This window comes from Manihot esculenta, chromosome 6 (assembly GCF_001659605.2).
Source record: "Manihot esculenta cultivar AM560-2 chromosome 6, M.esculenta_v8, whole genome shotgun sequence".
In the NCBI taxonomy this organism is placed as follows: domain Eukaryota; kingdom Viridiplantae; phylum Streptophyta; class Magnoliopsida; order Malpighiales; family Euphorbiaceae; genus Manihot; species Manihot esculenta.
This window is the reverse complement of record NC_035166.2, coordinates 15596709-15621558: the sequence shown is the minus strand read 5'-3', so window position 1 is coordinate 15621558 and position 24850 is coordinate 15596709. Positions and strand designations below refer to the sequence as shown.

The 24850-nt window shown below is 33.2% G+C and overlaps 3 protein-coding genes and 1 long non-coding RNA gene across 4 annotated transcripts; 2 read left to right on the top strand and 2 right to left on the bottom strand.

Moving 5' to 3' along the window:
* Window positions 1-5119: 5119 nt before the first annotated feature.
* LOC110617219 lies at window positions 5120-6757 on the top strand. The gene is made up of 3 exons (XM_021759874.2): window positions 5120-5768; window positions 6066-6238; window positions 6454-6757. Exons 1-3 carry the CDS (start codon window positions 5181-5183, stop codon window positions 6587-6589), a joined length of 897 nt encoding a protein of 298 aa, XP_021615566.1. The 5' UTR covers window positions 5120-5180; the 3' UTR covers window positions 6590-6757.
* Window positions 6758-8191: 1434 nt separating this feature from the next.
* Window positions 8192-10677, bottom strand: LOC110617218 (equilibrative nucleotide transporter 8). The gene is made up of 2 exons (XM_021759873.2): window positions 9663-10677; window positions 8192-9035 (listed from the first exon to the last, which is right to left on the bottom strand). Exons 1-2 carry the CDS (start codon window positions 10165-10167, stop codon window positions 8338-8340), a joined length of 1203 nt encoding a protein of 400 aa, XP_021615565.1. The 5' UTR covers window positions 10168-10677; the 3' UTR covers window positions 8192-8337.
* Window positions 9029-11229, top strand: LOC110617221. Its single transcript, XR_002488328.2, has 2 exons — window positions 9029-9324; window positions 9617-11229. It is a non-coding gene; the product is annotated as an uncharacterized LOC110617221 (long non-coding RNA).
* Window positions 11230-19854: 8625 nt separating this feature from the next.
* Window positions 19855-22353, bottom strand: LOC110617880 (serine/threonine-protein phosphatase 7 long form homolog). The gene is made up of 4 exons (XM_043957880.1): window positions 21551-22353; window positions 21382-21469; window positions 20911-21309; window positions 19855-20830 (listed from the first exon to the last, which is right to left on the bottom strand). Exons 1-4 carry the CDS (start codon window positions 22288-22290, stop codon window positions 20411-20413), a joined length of 1647 nt encoding a protein of 548 aa, XP_043813815.1. The 5' UTR covers window positions 22291-22353; the 3' UTR covers window positions 19855-20410.
* Between the last annotated feature and the right edge of the window lie 2497 nt (window positions 22354-24850).

Here is a 24850-nt window from a genome sequence, read left to right as displayed (position 1 = left end):
GTCTTATAGTTCATGACATGCTCTCTCGGGTTACCAGCTCCATTATAGGCCACCATCGGCGGCATCATAAACTTCTTGGGAACGGTCTCCTGCTGTACTATCTTTGAGAAAGGGGAAGAAGTGGGCAAAGAGGTTTGGCTCTGGTCTTTCTTACCTAGCTCGGCTAAGAGCTGCTCCTTCAACCTTTTCAACTTTTGGTCCATTTTTTCGTCTGCCGAACCGGATCTTCCCTCCAAGCTGCATTCCTCTTCTTCTGTTGCAGTTCCCGTTGTTTCGGCAGAATAGTTGTCCGCCCCTTCATTTTCTATCATCTCTCTTACCCTCCTCCCATGGATTCGGGCCTCCGGTTCTTCCTCTTCCCCGGTATCACGGCTGTTAGTTTGGGGGCGGTCAAAGGTAGGTCGGGGTTCATTGGTTCTGGGTTCCTCCACTACTGGGAGTGCATTTACTGGGGCGCTGAGGCCCCTCTGTTGCATTATCTGCCCCAACCAGTGAGCAGTAGTCTGTAGCTGGAGAGCCATGGTTTGAATGTCCTGGTTAGACAGGGTCATGGTGGGAGTATTCCCTGCCAAGCTTGGCGAGGGATTAAGAGGAATAGGCGTTTGGTTATTCAACGTTGTAGGGCTAGAAAAGGAGAACTGCTGCCCATCTTGGGCAGAGCTCAGGTCATTTGGAATGTTAAGGTTACTTTCTTGGTGGTTTGCCATTGTGGATCTCAGTGGGTTTTGAAAGTGAAAACTCCGGTGATGAAAAGATCTCCTTCGTTTCCCACAGACGGCGCCAATTGATGATCTGAGATCCAATAGAATAGGGTTTTACAAGGGTTTTGGTATTGAAAAATAAAACTTAAACTTTCTGGGGAGGGGGTTCCCCCAATTGATGATCTGAGATCCAATAGAATAGGGTTTTACAAGGGTTTTGGTATTGAAAAATAAAACTTAAACTTTCTGGGGAGGGGGTTCCCCTTTTATCCATTTCGCTATGCTTGTTGGTGACGTGTAAAGGCATTTCCATAATTAGGACACGCGTCTCTGACATACAGATTCGGGCGTACGAGGGTATCAGCCGCCTGCTCCATGCGTAACAACCTCTTATTCTTCTCGTGCGTACGCTCGAACGGATCTGCTAGGTTGTCTGAATATGGCTCTGGAAACTGGGCTGGGCCGATCCGAATGAAGAAGCTTGGTTAAGCCCGGCCTTGCAGATTGAATGAGCCAAACTTGTTGTGCATATCAGGTGCGTGGGCCTCTACGTTATGGGCCTTTGGCTGTGGTCAAGCCCCTGGTCTGGGGTGAAGAAATCCAGCGATCATCAATTAAAATAATTATTTTTTTAAATTTTGCGTTTAATAAAATTAATAGTGTAAGATTTTATTTTTTTTTGAATTCTTATAAAAATTAATTTTGAATTAAAAGTAAATCTGATTGTTAAAATTTTATAAAAACTATTTCACTTAAACTTATTTATATTAAAATTATTTAATTAATCCTTAAAAATTCTTTTTATTTTCTTTTTTTATTCTTTATTTTTTTACTTGTTTTAATTTTAAATTTGTTTCTTATTTAACTAATAATTTCCCTTTACAAAAATTATTTTAATTTAATATTAGCTATTAATACTTAATATATTTATAATTAATATTAAGAAATTTATTATATTATTTTACTAATTTAAAAATAATTTTTATATTTTTAATAATAAAAAATTATATAAAATTTATATTTTTAAATATTATAAAATATTAATAATAATTTTAGTGATTGTGATTTATAAAAATAAATATTTATATTTAATTTAAAAATAATAAATATAAGAAGATATAACTATAAATTTTTATCGATAAACTATCAGTAATTTTATTGTTAATATTTTAAATGATTGATAAGCGATTGATAATCTACGTTAGTGGTTATTTTTTAATAATTTTATTAATAAATTTTATTGTTATTTTTTAATATATATTAATAAATTAAATTAATTTAAATTTATTATTAATTTGTCTAATATAAAAAATTTAATTAAATTTTATTATATTTAAATTAATTCTAAATAAATAAATTCTTGCATAAATAAAAATAAAATTTCAATTTTTTTTATAAAAAAAATATATTTAAAAAAAGCTTTAAAAATTAAAATCGAACTACAAAGCTGACGAAATCAAGAATTGAAAAAATAAAAAATAAAATTGAAACTCTATCAAATTTGAATATGATTCAATTTCAATTATCATGTAGAACGAGAAGCGAAGGCAAAATAATTGACCTACAGAATAATATTGGGCATATTGATTAATGAGTTTCAGTGGGGTTTTATTGAAAAAGACATGAAAGGAAAAGATTTGAGGAAGTAGGAGTAATGGGTCCAATTTGATGATCTTCATATTCTAATTGGAGGGTAAGAGAGAAGTAAAAACAAACTTTGATGTTTCAAAGATTGCAGAGTTTGATACACTTACCTATTTTTTCTTTCTTTCTATTTTTAATATTTTATTGAGACTGAAAATGCATCTTGAGGCTTAAAGTTGATGCCCAAAGCTCCTTTGATTCTCCTTCACACAAATTTCATATATCTCTTTCTCTCATTTTCTAACCAACAAAATACCAAATAACTTTCAGAAAAAAATTTTAAAAAAATAAAGAAAAAAGAAATCTCACAACCTCTTGCAATGTCACTAACTTTTATAATCATACGAATAATTCTATATTTTTTAAAGAATTTACATAATTAAAATTTATATTAATAAAAAAAATTTACCTCCAAGTACAAAGAACCTAATGACCTCTTGGTATTTTATTAGACTAAAGGTTTTAAAAAGTCTAATAATTTATTTATTAATTAATTTTAATGGTTAAATATTATAAAAAAATTTAAAATATTTTTAATACGGAAGGATTAATTAATAAATTTTTTTAAAAATTTAAGGGACCAATTAATAAAATTTTTAAAATTATAAAGATTAAATAATAAAATATTAAAATTAATGAAAAAAATTAAATAGTAGACTTTTTAAAACATATATTTTAATGTGATTTAAAACATATATTTTTGCCGTTAAAAATATAGTAAAAGACTAAATTACACTCTATTATTTTTCTCCTCCTCCTTCCTTTTCTTCTTCATCAATTCTTCTTCTTCTTCTTCTTCTTCTTCTTCTTCTTCTTCTTCTTCTTCTTCTTCTTCTTCTTCTTCTTCTTCTTCTTCTTCTTTTGAGGAGGAGGAGGAGGAAAGAAAAGACAGGAACTATTTCGTTGATAAAAAAAACAATAAAGACATTTTAATAGATCTGAAAAAAGATAGGAACTATTTCGTTGATAAAAAAACAATAAGAACGTTTTAATATATTTCTAAAAATATAGGGAGGGACGATTTCGTTGATAAAAAGAAACGATGAGGAGGGACTATTTTGTTAATGGAAAGAAACGATAAGGATGTTTTAATAGATATGAGAAAAGATACGAACTATTTTATTGATCGAAAAAAATAATAACGATATTTTAATATATATGAAAAAAGATAAAAATGTTTTAATAAATTTTTGAAAATGTAAGAATAACTTATTAATAATAGCAATATCTAAAGACTATATAAATGATTTTATTTGAGGGTAAAATTGGATTTTAAAATTTTTCTCTCTCCTCATTTATCTAATTTTAACTAAAAAGGGGACGGAATGACTATTTCGTTGACGAAAAGAAAATATAAGGACGTTTTAATAGGTTTCTAAAAATACAGGAACTGACTTGTTAATAATGATAATATTCAGGGATTAAATTGTAAATCTCCCTTTTTTCAAATAGTCTCAATTGTATTATTATGCACGTGAGTTTACGACTTTACCCCTAAACAATCAACTTCAGCATTTGCATGCTCGATGACAAAAGAGTAGGACTCCCTATGCGACCCACAAAAATCTACCGAGGGGGGCTGCACGACTGAACCTGCCAACCAAAGACGTGAATGTGATTGATTGTCGTGAACCCCACACCGCAATTGGTTCACCGTTGAATCGAGCCATGGGCTCCACTCAAACAGCTCTTGCTAATTTTCTCAAAGGGCCCACTGAAGTCAAGGCCAGCCACCCAAACCAAGCGGTTGTAGATTCGGCATAGTTGGAAGTATCTGTGGGCTTTTTGTATTTTACTGCCAATACTGTGGAAAAATCCAGCCTTTCACTTTCAAGCGTCGCCAGCGCAAAGGCATCACGTAGTGAGATTGAATCTATACCATTGAAGTACATCAGGTAGCCAATCAGACGTCTCCAATGGGTCCCAGCTCACGTGACCATGGTTCTATAGGGACAGGGTCTGCTTTCGTCAAATGTCAACCGTGTCCTGCCTCTGTCCAGTATATGCAACTTTTATTCTTTGCAAGTGCAGAAGCCAAATTGGCTTCGGACTATAAATGGAGGCTTGAATTTGAATTTATCAGATAAATTAAATAAAATATTATATATGTTATATTTTATAAGTGGAGGGATTTGATATAGTCACTTAGACAAATAAAATATGTGTAATAAATTTTATGTTAAGTAATAAATGGATTAACAAATATAAGTATAGATCTTATAGTAAAGAAATCAGGAAATTATGAATTTATTAAAATAAGTATTATTTTCTTATAGTAATATATTATTCGAATATACTGTTTTTATTACTTTCTCATTTTATTTTGTATATTCTTTTAATTATTTGTAACGACTTCTCAACCAGAAGGGAAACTAAATTGTTTTCTTTCTTATAGAGGTTGTTAATTTCTGTTTATAACCAAACAATTCAATGATATAAACAGCTGGTATTTGGTTTATACAACTAAAAATAATTTTAAAAAGTAAATAAGATTGAATAAAATAAAAAAATAAAATAAAAAAATCCAACTTAATTTTCATCTGAAAATCAGAGAATTAGTCCATAATTAAAAAGGTCAAAAAAAAAAAAAAAAAGAAACGAGAAAGGAAAGCCGTTTTAATTTAAACCGTATTTTGGTTTCTGGTGCAATTTGCCAATTACCAAACGAGTCGTTAGACAGCTAATAATAAATTAACCACGTGCCCCCAATCGACGGCAACGATTAAATCCGTACTTCTCCTCCGTGATACTATAAAAAAATCTCCTCTGCACTCCCAGTACATTGCAGAGTCGGAGAAAGGAGAAAAAACAGGAAAAAATCTCTCCTCCTTAACGATGCTTCTGCGAAGCTCATCAACGCCAATGCTCAACTCATGGTTTCCTCACTCCAAGGAACCCTCAGCAGAGCCTGAATTCTTTCACCAAATCTACAAAACCCGATCGCTTGCTTTAACAGCTTCTTGTTATAGTTCGTTCTCTTCGTCTTCCATTTCTTCTCATGACGATTCGATGAAGAAAATGACCAAAGCCCTTTCTGAGCCCGACCTCAGATGCCTCTCAGCCCTGAAGAAGAAACCCGTCATCAAAGTCATGGATGGATTTGCGCTTGAGGATGAAGACGAGAAAATGGCGTCGTCGGGTACTGGTTTGTCTTTGGGGTGTGTTGTGTTAAATGAGGAGTCCAATGTTAGGACGAAAGATAATAGATTGCTTGGACTTTTGGTGGGTGGTGGAATTGGTAGTGGTGGCGGGAAAATCTGTGGCGGTGGTGGTGGTGGATCGGACAACGGAGATGGTGGCAACTCTGGGTTTTGGGATTCAAATAGTGGGAATGATAGAACAGATGTTTATTATCAAAAAATGATCGAAGCAAATCCTGGGAATTCGCTGCTGCTTAGCAATTATGCGAAATTCTTGAAAGAGGTATTACATGCAAAAGCATTTCTCTCTCATTCAGCTAATTTTCTTTTGTTTTTTCCCCATTTTTCTAGTAATTATTAACCAATTAACTAATGGAAATGTTAATAACTGTGAAATAGTAATCGCTTCCAATGTTCTTAATAAACTGAATTTTGTATTCTTCCTCATTTTCCTTCATGATTTTTTGGCAACTTTTATGCGTAATGAATTGTTACTAGATTTGGGTTCATGCATATGAATCTGATTCACTCTTACAGGATGTTTTTGTTACTAATGAATTGTTACTATATTTGGAAACAGGTTCGAGCAGATTTTGTAAAGGCTGAAGAGTATTGTGGGAGAGCAATCTTAGAAAACCCCAATGATGGAAACGTTTTATCTATGTATGCTGATTTGATATGGCAGAGGCATAGGGATGCTTCCCGTGCTGAGGCATATTTCGATCAAGCTGTTAAAGCGGCTCCTGATGATTGGTGAGAACTGTTTTTGTTAGTGATGGTTTAGAAAATTTCTGCTGCTTTTATATTAATATAAAACTTAACATAATTTTGGTTGTTAAGTATTGATGTGCAAACATTTGCATATGCAACTTGCTTGTAATTTCCATGCTGGATTTGTTGCTATTGTCGTAGCGAATAGCAATTGTGGAATCTGTTGTCATAATCTATATACTTTGTTTATGGTGCAGTTTTGTGCTAGCATCATATGCTCGGTTTCTGTGGGATACTGAGGAAGATGAGGGGCATGAAGGAGAAGAGATGAGTGAATCATCACCACCAACTCTTTTCCATGGAAAGTCACCTCCTTTAGCTGCTGCTTCATAAATTCACTCGCATAATTTTTGACCATTGTTCATATATCCTTTTCTTTTAGGCCTTTTCCCCCTTCTAAGATAAATTATTTTAACCAATTGTTGTTTTGCCGCCTGTGGTTGTTGATCCATATCATGTAAAAAGGAAAATAAGAAATGGAATGAATCTTTATTGGGAAAACCCTCTCTCTCTCTCTCTCTCTCTCTCTCTCTCTCTATTTCTGTGTGTGTATGACTGTATCTGTATGTGTGGGTGAGCTTGAGCATGCTTTATTCAAAATCTTCTTGTCGCATGAAAAGCTTAACAGCAACATGCAATGATTATGTGGGTAAAATTTTCCTCAGGATTCTCACGCAACCAAGAAGCATATTTTGTTTATGGGCTAGCTTTGCTTGGCAGCATATACTCATCAACTTCCATCTTTTTTTTCTTTGTCCTTTGGTTTGTTCGTACACTGAAATATTTCTATGCCTCTATCTATGTTATTGAACTTCAACAACCAATATGCTTATAATTTTTCCTGGCTGGCTACTGCAAATTAGTAGATTACTGTAACTTTTTAATTCTTTTTTGTCGGCCGATGTCGGTAATTATTGATCTTTTTTTGGTTCACTATCTTTGGTCTCATATGGTTTCTAGCACAGAAAATAAAGATCTAGTGTGGGATGTTAGTGCCATTTTGGTGATGTAGGACCTAGCTGTGCGCAAAAGCCGAGATAGCAAAATGACAGCTTTATATATATATATATATATATATATATATTGTCGAATACAGCTTTATATTGTGGACCAAGGAAATAAGGCTTCTTTGGAAAGCTCTGTTTTGATTTTTCAGCTTTTGAGTATAGATGTCCCACCTCAAGGCCAAATGACCTCTAAGAGTATGGATTAATCTGATGCTTGGTTTGGAAAATTAATCCTGGTTCTCGCTAATTATAGTCTTTTTGCTTTCTAAAATGACAATGGGGTAATTATGCAGGATTCCACGGATTTCTGCTGGAAAGCCAATTAGTGTAGAAATTGCACATTTTCTTGAAAGGTTGTTAGTATTTCCTTGCAGCCTCCCAAGTTCAACGCATGGAATTATTTAGTGATTCCCTCTCTGGATTACTATAATGCAACTTGCAGGAACATTGATAGATTCCGGAATGCGATTTACCAGTAAGATGTCTGGTCAGCATAGATGTTACGATGAGAGGCAAGTACTAAATGTCACATGATGTTCAGAGTTTTGCAATAGCATGGTTACTCATCCGACTCAAGGCTAAGCCTGTTAGATTTTATCAGACTCGGGGCTTTATTGACATTTTCATTTGCCCTGCCATAAACTCATCTGGTTTCCGGAGTTTTCTTTTGTGTACTTTGCTTTTTGGCTTTCAGGTGAGGAATCGAATACTGGGTTTTCATACAGATATTTTGTGGAGGGAATGGCTAGTACGAAAGTCCAAATATTTCTTCTGTTCCATCAGTCTTTTTCAAGCACGAATAAGAATATTGGGTAATTAAGCCTGCTCAATTACAGCAATCTTATCATTATCTAATATTATTGGAGCAGAAAGGGTGATTCCATAAAGGACCATGAAATTGCAGGAATTCAGGTTGGTGGCTCTCAAATTTCATATAATGCAAATTTTCATTTAAATCATTTCTTCTACTTCATCTGGAGATAGGCTTTAGTTAACACAGTTATTGAATTTCTAACTACGGATTTCTAGCTGTTTCAGGATAAACCAAGCGTGTGACCTGAGACTCAAAATGGATCATACGATCCAAAACCAGCCAAGGACTGAACCAGCAACTAACCCAAGTCCTAAGAACACAACCAGCACAATTGCAGATAACTCAGCTTCTAAAAGTGGAACAGACTTAGGAGCAAGGATCATGATGACACTTGTCAGATAGCCATTACTTGCTCCAAGCAAGAAGGTCAGTAACATCACAGGTATTTCAGTTCTCAGCCATTTGGGTCCATCAAGGCATGCTGCAAAGAGTGGGTAGAAGACAAGCCTGAGAATGCAAGCCCATGTTGCCTTCTTGATGCTCTTTAGAACATATATTGCAGTTAAAGATTTTCCTACGAAGTCCGAAACATTGTACACCGTTATCAGGAGAACTGGATACCAATCCCCTAGCAACTTGGATGCAAGACTTTCAGCTATGAATCCAGGGAAAATCGAAAGAGTAACAACATAAATGATTAGAATCCCGAAAGCTGGCCATCGGATTTTTCTTGCTACAGCCCAAAATGTTGGCCTTGAATTCAGCGAATCATCATTTGGAAGAAGCGATAAATGCTGTTCCATAACTGGTAATTTGTACAAGAAATTGCAGCTGAGCGTGCAGCACATCAGAATAATTGTGCTGACTATAAAATAGAAGTGGGCACTTGTTCGAAGACCTTGCGGAGTCTGCGGTAGTGATGCCTTTGTTATAATCCTCAAGAGGGAGACAAGAACCCCTGCAGCAAGGCAATGGATTTAGCCAGGGGAACCAAGGATGAGACTTGCATAATTAAAATTTAAACCTGTATGGCAGAAACTGCTTATAGTGGCTTCAGTGCCGAAATTATTACTTCAAAGAATGCTTTAAAATGGCTGTTAGTTTCAGTTCTAATGGATTCATTGACAACTAGTCTTTCCGTGGAAATGTAGGAAACATGCTATGCTGAGGACAAATATCACAAAGATGAAAAGTTGCGACTGCAGGAAATGAATGCCTTATTCTGATCCATATGAGAGACACTGAAGGTTAGCACCTTTATCACTTCTAGCAGGACATCTTTAACCTCCTGCCCTTTTAGGCAAAAACAGTCCCTTTAGATGCCATTCTTCCTGAAATTCTAAGAGTAGGGTTTTTTTTTAAAAAAAAAAATTATTTATTATTATTTTTTTCAACGAAAACTCAAACTAAATCAATGGTGCCTTTATATGCACTTACAAGATCAAGAAAAAAAAATCATTCCACATCATTTTTTCAACTTTTAAATGTCCTCTTTCTCTGCTACAATATTCTCATGCTTCCTCATTTGTTGAATCATAGGAGAAATATAACGAAGAGCTGGAAAGTGTAGTGTGTTATATAGTACCTGAAGAGGCTGTTCCAGCAAAAACAGCTTGCATGTACTCTTTGGGAAGCTTTCCTGCCGATCCTATCAGACTTCCTCCTATCAAACCATCAGCTAAACCACAAACCACCACCGATGTGACTGTCACACTATAGGCTCCGTTTGGTCTCCCAAGCCAATCTATTGTTGGAGGCACCATTGAAGAGAGAAAAAACATGGAAAATCCCAAGTTCATTCTGAACCTGTAAGTGAGCTTCTTGCACCAACCACCCCTACTCATGACTAAAAATAGAACTACAACCGAAGAAGTCATGTAAGCAACAGAAAAGACCTTCTCAACGTGCTTGGTTGGATAGAGTTTGCCAAAGTAATCCACAGCTGTTATGAAAGCATTCCAAGGAAGCAAATTACCAGCACCAAGCAAAAAATGGATTATATAAGCAATCTTGTAGGAGTCTCTCCGCTCAGGTTGATCTCCAAGTCCTTTCTCACCTTCCATTTTTTCCATTGTTGAAGGTGCAGGCATCTGATTTTCCAACAGTCAGGTTTGGAATTTAAGCTTATTAATATAAGCAGCAATCGAACATTATGATGTGTCCTGTTGATTAGAAAAGGCATAAATAAAGAAGCTAAGCTTGTAGAGCAACTTCTGCCTAGCAGCTGACTCAAGTTTTTGAAACATATGCTTAGTTACCCACAAACATTAGTTCAACTTGACTAGCTAACCTGAGCTAGTAGGGGTAGTTCACAGTACTGGTTGGCGTTCATAGATTTGATTGATGGGTTGATTATGGAATCAATGAAGTTAATGCATGTAGAAATTTTTTGCAGTGTGGGGACAACAATGGGTGGGCTGTGTTAGAAGTACCTTTTTGTGTACTGAAACACATGGGCAAGCTTGCCTGGCACTGTCCAGTTTCAGCCTAGAATCTGATTTAGAACTATTACTAGCTAGTATCAAATTATGACTAGGAGTATTAACAATTATTTTTGGCCCATTTTAAGTCAGGTCACAGGTCTTTTCTTGAGTGTCAAGATCTTTCAGGACAAGTTGTAATATATATATATATATATACACACATCTACATATATATATCAGGGACGCATATATATGTCAGGGACGAATGAAAGGGGAAAGAATCCAAGAAAAACTCAGCAATATTACTGACCACAACTTCAGTACAAAGACACGCAACCTGATGCCTTATAATGTGAAAGTGGAAGGAAGATGCGAAGGAGAAGAAAAAGAAAAGATTCAAATACACTCACAGCTGAGTCTTGATAATGCAAAGATTTGATAGTTCTCAGAAGTATCTCTAAAAGGGGGGCGGGCTTCACTGGAGCCAAAACCAGTCCTGTCAAGGATGGTGCTACAGCCAAAGTGAAAGAAGCCAAACTGTTTGTGAGTATGACTAAGAGGTTCTTCACTCTGTAGATTAGCATGCGGAATATGATTCCATTTTCTCTAATAACTCCAAGAAATTGGACACTGTGAAGAGAGAAAATAGTTAATATTCAATTATCAACCCCTTTGAGACATGTGTCCTTTTCTACTGCTGTATTATCAGTTGCCATTATTATTCTTTTCCTTTCTTACATTTTTCTTACATTCTCAACTTTTTCTGCTTTATAGTAAGTTGACAATCGAACTATCAACCACCCTTCAATGTGCCCTTTGGTAAAAAAAATTCGAATGCAAAAGGCTTTATCTTTTCATTAAAAAAAAATAATAATAATGCAAGAAAATGGAGCACAGAGAGTGTGAAGCTGCAGTGGCATTGGTAAACATAACTGAAGAGGATGGAGATGAATTGATGAGTATATAAAAAAAAATAAAGTTATTGGGTGTTAAAAGGATATGATTGTTTTGTCCATTGAGAAGTTCAAAGTCAATGATGAAGGATGGCTATAACAATTAATATAATGCAGTGCAAGTTAGTGTTGTTGGCCATCCACTACAATTTTCTATGGAAATTCAAAATCCTTTACATATTTATTGGTTAAATACATTGATTCCTGCATGATGTTTGAATCCAAATCCCATCAATGGACATTTGAATCAGGATACGATAACAGAGAAAAAAGAAAAAAAAATTCAAGTGCAATCCACAAGAGTAAAATTGGAAAAGGCTACTTTGGGAATTTTATATATTTGAAGAAAAAACAATAATGCTACTTAGGAGCATTCTTACCTAACTAATATGATTATGTTTAAAATTTACATGCCTATCTTTGACCAAAAAAAGGTAAAAAGGAAAAACCACTCTTAATTATAAAAGATAGATAAATTTAACCTTCAAGAGATAATATTGAAAAAAAAAAATCAATCTCAATTTTTATTAATTAAATCTAAAAAAAAATTAACCAAATTAAGTTCAAATTAACCCTAATCATACCCAATTAAATTTGAAGTATTAAGTAAAAAAAAATTAAAATTCATCTAAATATAAAAAAAATAAAGATAGTTCATAGACTTTAATCCATAAAGTGGGACTGACATGAAAAATAACAACTCTAGTTAAAGCATGAGTTATTATATTAATTTGTTACCATATATTTTAAGATGTTAAAATAGTAAACATATGATTTAATTTTTTATAATTAAAATTTATCAATTTTAATTTTAATATAGACTTTAGTATAAGGTTGGAGATATAGAGACTCAAACCGAAATTTTTTCAAATGATTAATTTATTTTTAGCTATCAAACCAAATTAAATTAAGAAGTTCATTTGTTTCTCTTAACTTCTTAACTATTTTTTTTATTTTATTAAAAGTTCTGAACAAATAATCATGCAAGGCTTTTTTATATATTCAATTAATTAATTTCTTTATCTTTCAAAAAAAAAGTTGTCCTTGTTTTCTTTCCTCCCTAGAAAGTCGTTTTCCAGGGAAAAAAAATGCAAAAAAGTCAGTTTCTAGAATCAATGGTTTTGACTCAAGATTGAGCAGAACTAGAATGGTACGTCTTCTTGGTTTAAATTTAGTTTGGATTCATTATTTTAGCCCACCAAAAAAAAAAAAAAACTTATCCAGCTAATGCGTCATTCAAGAGCCAATTAAGCTTCGGTTTAATGGCAAAACTGGAAAAGGTTACCTTTAGAATTTTTTATATATTTGAAAAAGATGGAAAAAGAAAAAAAAAAAAAAAAAAAAAACTACGTAGGAGCATTACTAGCATGATTGTGATTACAATGTAATTCATATTCTTACCTTTGAAAAAAAAATGAAATAAAAAAAATATAGCACCCTTAATTAAAAATACATAAAATAGATATTATTTTTTATTTAAATCAAAATGAATCAATTCAATTTAATTAATTCGATTGTTTAATTTATATAATTTAATTAGATTAATTTTTTTTAATGAAATAAGGCTTTGTATTAAAAATTAAAATAAGAAAAAATCAATCCTCACCCACTCTCTTAAATTTATAAATCATTAATCCTAAATAAGGGATCCATTTCTTTTTCATTATATTATTCTAAAACACATTAAAATTTTATTGTTTGTCACTCTTAAACTCGACACATTTATTATTCGACGCTCACTTTTAAATTTCATTCGATAATAATTTATAAAATATTAAAAATTTATTCGATAATTTTTTATAAAATAGTGTTTAATATTTTAATTCGGTCAAAATAAAAGAGTAATTTATAAAAAATTATTTTTATAATATTTAATTAAATATTATATAAACAGTTATTTATTATTATAAAAATTAACCATTATTATAACCACTAATATTGTCGAATAAGAGCTTAGTTGAACAGAACATCAAATAATGATTGCATGCAGCTGTAAGTTGATTAGTATCTCTTGACTTCTATTTCGCAGCCAGCATTTTGTAGTCATATTGTCTAATGCTAGAAATCTAATATAGTTGATTGAATGGTAAACACTTTTAACCATATTAGATATAATTGATTGTCTATATAAAAAAATAAAAATCAATTTTTATAAATATAATTAATTTTTATTTTAATGAAAAACAATTTTTACTGACTAATTTCTTAAAAATATTTAAACATTAAAAATATATAAAATATTTTAATCAAAAATATTTTTTTAAAAAAAAATAGACCTTAAGTAAAATATATATATAGCTGCTCAACCAAATCAAGTTCATCATACCTCACTGGCAGTCGTCCACTAAAATGGCCACGTCATTGCTATAATGACCATTAAATCATTATTCATTACTTTAATTTAATATCCACTTTGTCACGTGCATTTATTTTCTTTATTACTTTATCAATATCCGTAACTATAATAAAATAGAAACATAGATTAGTATAATAATATTATAAAATAAGCTGTACACGTGGAAGTCAATGGGTAAATAAGAACTGAGGCTTGGGTAGAGGAACATAGAGATAAAAAATAAATTATTTTATTAAAAAATATTTTCTATAAAAAATATTATTCAAATATAAATTATTTTTTATAAATAAATGAAACTTTATTATGTAATTTTTTTTCTGATAAAAAAATTGCACTATTTGATTTCGATTTTTATAATAAAATAAAAAATATTATAGGATTAGTAATAAAAAAATTCACTGTATTAACTGTCACTTAGACAATCCACTTCAATAACATTTGTAAAAGCCTGCAGTTTCAGATTAAGTATGGTTAGATATATCGATAGTGCTTGTGCGCAATAATTTGAAAATAAGATTGTAGCTAATTAATGTATAATTTGCAACTAAGCTAGTTAATTAGATCGAAAATGAAGAACCAAACATTATTTTTTCTAAACTAGATTGAATTGAGATTATTAAAAGATTAAATGAAACTGATTTTGAGTATTCAAAAATTAGTGATGCAATCAGAAAGGTTAGATAGATGGTTTGGATTAAATTTACATTCAGACTATTTTAGTTATTTGGTAGAACTCAATCCCGTTTATATATTTTATTCATTACTTAACTATTTAAACCATTTAATAATTCTATAATTTTAAATAATAAAATTAATTTTATAAATTATACACTTTTAAATTTTACAAATTTAAAAATAAATTAACTTTAAAATAAAAATTAATACTTTAATTTTAATTTTTTAAAAATTAAAATAATTTATGCATATCATTTTAATTTTTTCAGAAATATGACTAATTTTAATTTTATAAAAATTAAAAAAAATATATTTTTTCACATTATTTTGATTTTTTTAAAATACAGTTACTTTTAAATTTTTCATGAATTAAAATAATAAAATAATTTCTACATATTAATTTAATTTTTTAATAAACATAATTAATTTAATTTTATAAAAATTAAAAAATAAAATAATTTATGTATATTATTTTATTTTATTTAAAAATGTAACTAATTTTAATTTTACATAATTGAAAAAATTATTATATCTAAAATAATTACAAAATGATAAAATAATGTGTTTACAAAATATTTTGCATGTGCAAAAACATAATTAATTTTAATTTTTCAAAAACATAAAAAATAAAAATAAAAATAAAAATAAAAATAATTAAATGGAAATATTATATTTTTAATAATAATAGAAATATCAAAAATATTTTCTTTTATCTCTTTATTTTTTTCATTTTAACTTAATTTTTCTTAATTAATTATTTTTTTAAAATTTATTTAATATTAAGTATTAATATTTAATATATTTAAAATTGATATTAAAAAATTTATTATATTATTTTTTAATTTAAAAAAAAGTGTCCATCATAATTAAATCTTTTAATGGTAAAAAAAATTATATATGTAAAGTTCAGATTTTAAATATTGTAAGACCATTAATAATAATGTTCAAAAAAATATTTTTATATAATAAAAATAATTATTATTTATAAAATAAATATGTATATTTAATTTAAAAATAATAAAGATAATAAAGGAAGAATCAATTTATGATTAATTTATTTAAAATAGAATAAATCTAGTTAAATTTTATCATTTCAAATAATTTTTTTTCATAATCCGAAAAGAATTGTATTGAATTATTATACAATTTAATTTTTTTTTTTAAATTGTAGTCAAACAAGGAATAAATAAAAAAAATTGAGTTAAATCAATTTAGTTCAATTTTTTTATTACAACGGTTGCATGCTGATTGGTATACACTAAAATTGGAGTTTTTTTTAATTCATGCGTAATGAAAAAAATATTTATAAATTCACACAGAATGTGTCAAAGGAATGTGTTCGGCAGTCATACTGCCAAACACATTTGTTCAACTGCCACGGAGCAGGCTGCCTGCTCCTGTGGGGCGTGTTCGGCACCTAGGAGAGCAGAGAATCTCTCCTCCCCTAAAACCATAAGGAGTAGGGAATTCTTGCTCCTCTAAAATGAATTTGTTGGGCACTCCACTGTCAAATTAGCTGCTTCTCTACTCGGTTACGCCAACGGCTACCCAATCTCCAGCTCTATAAATTATCCCAACCCACAACTCTATAAATTACCCAAAATCTACACCATATCTCAACAAATTGCATGCTATAAACTGTTTATTTTTCTCTAGAATTTTCACAAAATTATTATATCTACTTGTTTCGATTCGACTACAAAAAAAGAAACGCCGGTAAGTTTTAAATATTTTATATTCTAAATTTTAATTTTTTTTTATTTATATAGTAAATTGAGTAAAGGAAAATAAATTCTTTATTTTTTATTTGCAGAAATTGAGTGAATTGATTTTAGTGATCGATCCGGTGAAAATGTGATACAATAATTCTTTCTTAAAAGGTAAGTATATAAAAAATTATAATTTTTTTAAATAAATATATTATATTTATTGTGTTTAATTTTAATTTATTATAATTTTTAAGAATTTAAAAGTTTAATATTCAATTATAGAAATTTTGAATTTATATATTTATTTTTATTTTTATTTTTTATCAGAAAAATGACAGTTCCTACATATGCTAATATTCATTGGGATGAAAATATTATAAATAGTTCTTATGGTTACGATTATGATGGAGGTTTTTCAAAAATTATTCCAATTGGTAAACAGATAAGTTTTAATCAATTGGTCGAAAAAATTGCTCGTGCAATTGGATTATCCGAGAATAATGAATTTATAGAGACAACTAATTTTAGAAAGTTTACAATTGTGGATGGATCCTTAAAATTTGAATGTATGGAGATATGGGTGAAGATGATGTATCTAATATAAATTGCTAGTATTGTCGCATGCTGATATAGGTCAATCTGGAATTGTTGTGGAATCAAATGTTGAACAATGTGAAGAGCAAAATGTAGTGGATGATTATGGTTTATCTAATAGTCTTGGAGGGCCGTCAAATAATTTATCTGATAGAGTAGAGGATAAGGACGAGGATGAGGATGAGGATGAGGATGATTCATGAATGTCTACTGAGGATAATGATGATGATAATGGTCAAGAGGATAGAGGGAGTGAGTCTCGATATTACAACACTCAATTTCCTAATCCTATTGTGCCTATTGTTCATCCTCCCCCATACGCAGAAATAGACTTCGATTTATTTAGGGTGGATCCTTATGATAAGCCAGAAGGTCGTTCCTTTTGGAATCCATCTAAAGAGTTTTCAGTTGGAATGATATTTTCTTCGAGAGATGCAGTAGCTGCGGCTGCAAAAGAATATCACTCAAGATATCACCTAAGACATCATCATCAATTTTGTCACCATGAAACAAGAGAGAAGACTTATTCTATAAAGTATAAAGACAAAGACAGTGGGTATGCATAGAGGCTTCGAGCATCCAAGAAAGAAGGAGAGGATATATGGAAAATTACGAGATATAGTAGACCGCACACATGTATAAATCCTCAGTTGACAAAAAGCCAATTGGATGAAAATTTCATTTGTTCATTCATCTTTGCATTAATTGAACAACAGCCTGATATAAAGATTGCTGCCTTACAAGTCGAAGTGAGGGATAAATTTGGGTACGAACTGTCTTATAAAAAAATATGAAAAATAAAGCAGAAGGCAATTTGAAGGCTTTATGGGGGTTGAGATGAATCATACAGTCATTTGTGTAGATTCATAACTACTCTTCATCATTTTAATCCAGAAACAGTATATATGGTTGAAGATAATCCACATTGGATAAATGAGCGATTAAATCCGATGTGTCGTGTATTTGACCATATGTTTTGGGCTTTTAAATAATCAATTGAGGGATTTAAACATTACCGCCTGTAATCTCAATGGATGGGACATTCCTATATGAAAAATACACCGGGTGTATACTGTGTGCAACCGCAGTCGATGTAAATAATCAACTCTTTCCATTAGTTTTTGCTATTGTTGATAAGGAGGACAGTGACAATTGGTCGTGGTTTATGGATTGCTTAAGGATCTTTATGATCAATCGAAAAGATTTGTGTGTAATTTTAGATCGTCATGCTGAAATTCTTAAGGCGATGCAGAAAGATTGGTGGCAACCTCCAGTTGGTCATCATCGTTACTGCATCGGACATGTTTTGAGTAATTATAACAAGACATTAAAAAATGCAGCAATAAAGAAAGCATTGCGCAAAACAGGTATGTGTCATGTTTTAATACGAAGTTTACTTTATTTTTTTAATTTAATGTCACTTTTGACTTATACTAATTTTACTTTGATGAACTTCTCATTTATATCAGCAAATGAAAACCAGAAGTTTTACAAGGCAATGAATAATATTCGGGAGATACACCCTGAATCATATGATTGGACAGTGAAGATAAATTTAGAGAAATGGACGAGATTACACGATGGTGAACAAATATGGCTGAATCCCTAAATGGCATGATGAAAGGATTTGGGCGTTGCCTATAACGACAATGGTTGAAAAAATATTTTTCCAATGTGTCCATTATTTTGATACGCGGAGAATAACATTTTTGGATCAACAAAGCAAGGGATATTTTTTAAGTCAGTCTTGCAGTGAAACACTACGTGCTAATGCAATTAAAGCGAATGGACATAGAGTTAGACGGTTCAACAGTCAGACAATGGTTTGTGAAATAATTACTGCAAATGGTAGGCAAAAGCAAGTGATTAAACTCATGGATCAAAGATACACATGTGGCAAATTTCAGGACATAAGGATACCATATTCGCATGCTATTGCTGCATGCATGTAACATTCAATTGACTACAAATAATTTGTATCTTACTATTATAAATTGGATCGTACCATCCAATGTTACGCGTACATATTCTATCATCTTGGATATCCTGACTATTGGCCTGCAGCAGATGGACTTTATTTTGTGCCTGACATTTCTGAAACAAGGAAGAAGGGACGACCGATGTTTTCTAGAATATGTAATGAGATGGACTGGAGGTCAAACAAAATAAAGGAAACGTTCAAAGTCCATTGTTCCATATGTGGTAGGATGGGGCACAATAAGAAAACTTGTATGGGTGGAGAATTAAATAGATAAATATTGATCATTTTATTTATTATAAATGTATAGAGTATTGCAAAGAATTCAGTTAATGAATAAGTTATTTTTAATAAATTAGTTTATTTTTATAACATAAGAATTATATATAAATTTGTAACATAATTAAATATTAAGTGTAATAATTGAGATTATTTTTATCCTTCTTTATGTCTACAATTTCACTAAATTTATTTTATAACTAACAATATTTTTTATTAGTTATCGATTGATAAAAAAATAATTATTGAAATTTAAGTAATTAAAGAAAATATAATGCCTTTTAATCAATAATAGTATTTAAGAAGGAGTATTTAAGTAGCAACTATATCAATTAGTCTAAAAAAGAGTATCTAAAATTGATATTTTTAACTAATATTAAATGATTTATATAAATCAGAGTTTGACCAATAACATGAAAAAAAATTTTGTATCACATAAAAAAATTTGACCATTTAATAACAACCAGCCTACCATAACAATCTGCAATGAGCTATCCCCATTTCTGCAGACAACTAAGGAAAAGAGAATTTCAATGTTATTTGAACAAGCAGTATACATTGAGACTATGTTTCATTAGTGAACAAATGACTATAGATTTCATTAGTGAAATTGTAACAACTTCATTTTGACCCAAAATTTAAGTGAATTAAAAAAGATAAAAAGATGTTAAAACATAATTGAGATTTTAATCTATTTCCCTACAAAGAATATGCAACTGTAACAGCAAAGGGACAACCAATTTTCTGATTGATCAATCTAAACAATTAACAAACTCATATCCACATGCAAGGAAGTCTACAAGGCAACCATTCATTCAAAAGCATTCACTGTCCGCAACCATGTTAAACATAAGCAAGGTAACCATCCAAATATAAAGCATAACAAAAATTATAATGAAGCATAAGGTTGCAAATTGCTAACGTTATTCACATGGAAAAATGACAAAATCAACTTAATATCTAAGAAACCACTCATATAGCTGCGCTTCTGAATCTGAATATTATAAGGCTGGAAATTGGAAGGATTATCTGAACCTAAAATTAACCTCTTCGATTACGTTGCACCGACAACCTCAATCTCTTCCTAATTCATTCTATCATCAACAGGCCTGCCCAACTTCAAACCAATATCATCTGTTGAATAATCACCATGAACTTAGAGAGGAATAGCAAATCAAGGAGTCAACACATGTTAAAATGTGTAGTGTTCAAATCATGCTCCCTCATGTTTAAAGTTAATCCATTCAAATCCAAATTTCAAAAGCTGTAATATTTAGATAGCCATAATTAATCCATTCAAATCGTAATCTGAGATCACCAACAAGGAAATATTGAATTTAGCAACTCACAATTAGAGACATCACCATTACACATAAATCAAACAAGACAATAATAAGAGTGGCACCTGAGATGAACTGGGTGGCACATGGAATGTACTTGGTGCATCTTCATGTGCTGCTTGTGACTGATGATACTGTATCGGGGGAGGCACTGGATGCACATCCCTCTCACCTTGTGCTGCTTGTGCGTGATCCCTTCTACGGCTCCTAGCATGACCACGAGTCCTACCCCTACTACCACGTGAAACTGAATCTGGAATAGGTGGGTCATTTGGATCAGCCATGCTAGGTGGTGCAACAGGTGCTGGATGTGGAGCTGGCAACTGTGTTTGCCTCCTCTCTTCCATCATATAAAAAGAAACAGACTGTATGAGGTCGCAAATAGCTGTCATGCTCCCAGTGGTCGGATTGGTAGCAATAGCATACATATGCTCCAGACCATCCTCCTGTAATATATATATTCAATTATATTATTTAAAATATGTTGTTATTATTGAAAGTGACATAAGAATCATAAATTTTTTACCCCTGATCCCATTGCCGCTCCTTTAACTGAAATCCAGCGTCTGGACACCCTACGGTACCACTCCATATACTCTGAATGAAAATGGAGTGGCTCTGTTGCTGGCGGGCCAGTTATTATTCTTCTATCTCGGGTGTTCCAGCGCGCGATCCAATGAGAGTGCACTTCTGCCCAATTTGTATCGCTCTTCCGCAAATCAACATCATGGAGTGCAGCAGATTGTTGTGGTTCAGCAGGAATATGCTGTTGCATACCAAACTGTTGCATGACCCGATCCGGCTGATGCCACTCTATAATATGAAAGCAGACTAGTGGGACAACAGCTCTCCAAATTTCTCGTCCTTGGCGACAATATTCGGGGAGCGACTCAATCAGGGCATCAGTGTATAGCTCCCAAATTACCTGAAATGAACATTCAATTGTTATACACAAATTAATGTACCTTTAAATTATTTTTTTTTTTAACAGTATTACCTGCTCGGGTAATAATCGATGAAGCTGATAACGCAGCTCCACTAGTACGTGGGTGACAACCTCTGTTATCTGTCTGGCATTACTCCACCTGCACAACATATTATATTAGCAAGTATTTCTTTAAATATTAAATTTTAAAAAAAATTAACAATAATATAATATCATATACCTACTGCCCAGTGGAGCATCATGATGTGGTACTTGGTTAGACAGTATCGACGATACTGCTGTGATACGGTCCCATGCCCATATCTGAAGTATGAACAATGGACCAGCCATCTGCATAATTTTAGGATTTGTCGCCTTACATAACTGTCTGTACAACCATGCCAGACATGCCCCACCCCAGCTATAATTGCCGGCTTCTTTCAGATCGGCTAGCAAAGGTAAAAACATTAGGTTCACACTCGAAGCAGATGTTTCACTAAAAATAGATCCAATGACCCTCATAATATATGCTCGTGCGAACCTCTGTACAACTTCCTCATCAGCATTATCTGGAAGTTGACTAAACTCCTCAGCTAGCCAGATCATTTTCAAATAACACCCTCTTATGGCATTATTAGGTGGAACGACACCTAATAATGCCTCACATACTGATGGCCAATGGTGGCGTGATTGGCCTGTAACAGCTGCACCATTGACCGGCAACCCGGTTATTAGTCCCACATCCTGAAGGGTAATGGTCATTTCCCCTTCGAGAAACATAAATGTATGGGTCTCTGGTCGCCACCGCTCAACAAGAGCAGTAATTAAGTGCCAATCCAAAGCAAAAAAATCTAACCGTATTACGCCATAAAAACCTGTACGTCGCAGGTGAGGTATTATTTGATTTGGAATATTGTCCACATGTAAAATTGTACTCGTTCTTTGCAACTTATCGCCCCACTTTCTACAATTTGTTGCCATATAGCCTCAGACCGATGTTCGGCTTGTGCATATAGCAAAGATGGATCATTGGGACCCGGTAAAATATAATCACGGCGGTCACGAGGATTGCGTCTTTCCTCCATATCTAATAATACAAAATAATATATAATACCACAGCACAATAAAATACTATTGTAACGACTCGAAAACCGGACCGCTACCGGTGCTAGGATCCAGATCGGCTTAAGGCCGCCGGGACCCGTAGCAAGCCTGACATGCAACCTGTAATCCTGTTTAATCCCATACATGATCAACAATCATACATAAAAATTAAAACTTTTCTTTCATTCATTCTCTCATACACCAACTCAACCTGTGCATGCACTAAACATAATCATAATCATAAACTTGATCCCTCTGTGGGATCTCATCAATGCCCCAATGGGCGATACATCATAAGTTGAGTTGGTTAAACATAATCATCAATAGACATTAAGATCATGTATCAACAAGGGATTACAATAAACTATGGTCAAGCACACTTCTAAACCTCAATATCATTATACATAACATAACTATTCAACTTTACATCATTATACAATTTATCATGTCCACTTTCTATCTATTACAAATATAAGACTTTACTCTTCTTGACTTCTCTGTCTAGTCCATACCTGCAATCCTGGGAGATTAGGGAAAAGGGGTGAGCTACGAGAGCCCAGTGAGCAGAATAATAGAAAACCACATTTAAAATCCCATGCCATCATGTAATGCAACACATCACAACAAATCACATCTCAGATGGTATTGTCACCAATAGTCCTCTACATTCCAAAGTGCCGGGACGTAGAATGGGTACAACCGGTCTTTCTCTTAACATAACATATCATAACATACCAATATGCCAGGGACGTAGAATGGGTACAACCTGGACTTTCTCTTACATAGTGCCAGGGACGTAGAATGGGTACAACCTGGACTTCCATACTATATCATGCCGTAACATCATCATATCATATGAGGACTAAAGGGTCATCCAATAACCAATCCACATCAACATCATAAATGCAATGCAACATATTCGTGGATTCTAATGCAAACAACCTATTTCATCACATGGCATTCATGATGCATGAACATGCTCACAACTTTTATAATTTATTTGCTTTAAATCATAAAGGTTTATTCTACTCACCTCTTGGCTAGCTCTGACAATGACTGAAGCAGCTGACTCACTGCTGGGGTCCTCGGTTCCTCGGGTCCGAACCTACACAGGTGGACTCAAATGAGGGACCAAACAACTAGAACATAACTCTAAAAATATCCTCCAAAAACCCCCTAAAACACCTTAAACAATCATGCAAAAACATGCAAAGAAAGGCTGAATAGGGCAGGTTCGGCGGCCGAAAGTCCCTCCAGAGCCGAAACCCAGGCAGGTTCGGCGGCACCTTCGGCGGCCGAAAGTCCCAGACAGAGACGAAAGTCTCTTTTCGGGGGCAACTTCGGCAGCCGAAAGGCCTGCCTCCCCAGCCATGTTCGGCGGCCGAAAGTCCTTCAGCTGCCGAACCTGGTTTCTGCCAAAGGGCAGAAACTTGGTTCCCTTTGCACAAAAACTTCTCCTTCCCATTCCAACATGCATATAACTCATTCAAAACATGCAAATATACATACATTGGCTCCTAGGGGCTTCAAACTACCTAAAACCCCAACTACAACACACAACAACAACACATTGCTCAAAAACACAACATAAGCTCATAAACCTAACCTTAAGCTAAACATGCATTCTACCCCATAGATCTTACATAAAACTTACTTAAAACATGAAATGAGCTTAAGATCGGCTCTTACCTCTTGAAGATCGAGAGAGAGACGACCTAAACTCGGAGATGGGAGAGATTTGAGTTCTTGAACTTCAAAGCTCCAAAACTTGCTCAAAACTTGAAAATCTTCAGAACAAGATGAAAACTTGTGAAAATCGTGAAAGATTTGAAGGAAAGAACTCAAGGATGGTGAGGAACGGCGGAAGGGCTCACCTTGGCTGAAAATGGGGAGAAAGCTCGCCCATTTCGGCTAAGGGGCTCTTTTATAGTGGCTGGCCAGGCCACATTTGGGAGCCGAACGTGCCTCCGCATGCATGCCATGTTCGGCGGCCGAACTTGAGGTTCGGCGGCCGAACTTGAGGTTCGGCGGCCGAACTTGAGGTTCGGCGGCCGAACTTGAGGTTCGGCGGCCGAACTTGAGGTTCGGCGGCCGAACTTGAGGTTCGGCGGCCGAACCTGGGCTTCCCTCACTTATGCCTTCGGGGGCCTAAGGCTCACCCGAAATGCATGCATGTTCGGCGGCCGAACTTTGTGTTTCGGCGGCCGAACTTGAGTTTTCCTCCAAAGTTGTTTTCATGCAAAAACTCATTTCCTTTTCATTTAAAATCATGAAAACCATTAAAACATTTTATGAAAACATGGTTTTACCCTTCTAAAGGTCTCCGACATCCGAGATTCCACCGGACGGTAGGAATTCCGATACCGGAGTCTAGCCGGGTATTACATTCTCCCCCCCTTAAGAACATTCGTCCCCGAATGTTCCTTAACTAGTACAT

Excerpts from the sequence above, each read along its gene's own strand:
- LOC110617219 (XM_021759874.2), top strand. The coding sequence starts at position 5,181 with ATGCTTCTGCGAAGCTCATCAACGCCAATGCTCAACTCATGGTTTCCT. Across the intron at positions 5,769-6,065 it reads ATGCGAAATTCTTGAAAGAG|GTTCGAGCAGATTTTGTAAA; the intron begins GTATTACATGCA and ends ATTTGGAAACAG. Across the intron at positions 6,239-6,453 it reads AAAGCGGCTCCTGATGATTG|TTTTGTGCTAGCATCATATG; the intron begins GTGAGAACTGTT and ends TTTATGGTGCAG.
- LOC110617218 (XM_021759873.2), bottom strand. The coding sequence starts at position 10,167 with ATGCCTGCACCTTCAACAATGGAAAAAATGGAAGGTGAGAAAGGACTT. Across the intron at positions 9,036-9,662 it reads TGCTGGAACAGCCTCTTCAG|GGGTTCTTGTCTCCCTCTTG; the intron begins GTACTATATAAC and ends GCCTTGCTGCAG.
- LOC110617880 (XM_043957880.1), bottom strand. The coding sequence starts at position 22,290 with ATGGCAACAAATTGTAGAAAGTGGGGCGATAAGTTGCAAAGAACGAGT. Across the intron at positions 21,470-21,550 it reads GATGCTCCACTGGGCAGTAG|GTGGAGTAATGCCAGACAGA; the intron begins GTATATGATATT and ends TATGTTGTGCAG. Across the intron at positions 20,831-20,910 it reads GAGCGGCAATGGGATCAGGG|GAGGATGGTCTGGAGCATAT; the intron begins GTAAAAAATTTA and ends TATATATTACAG.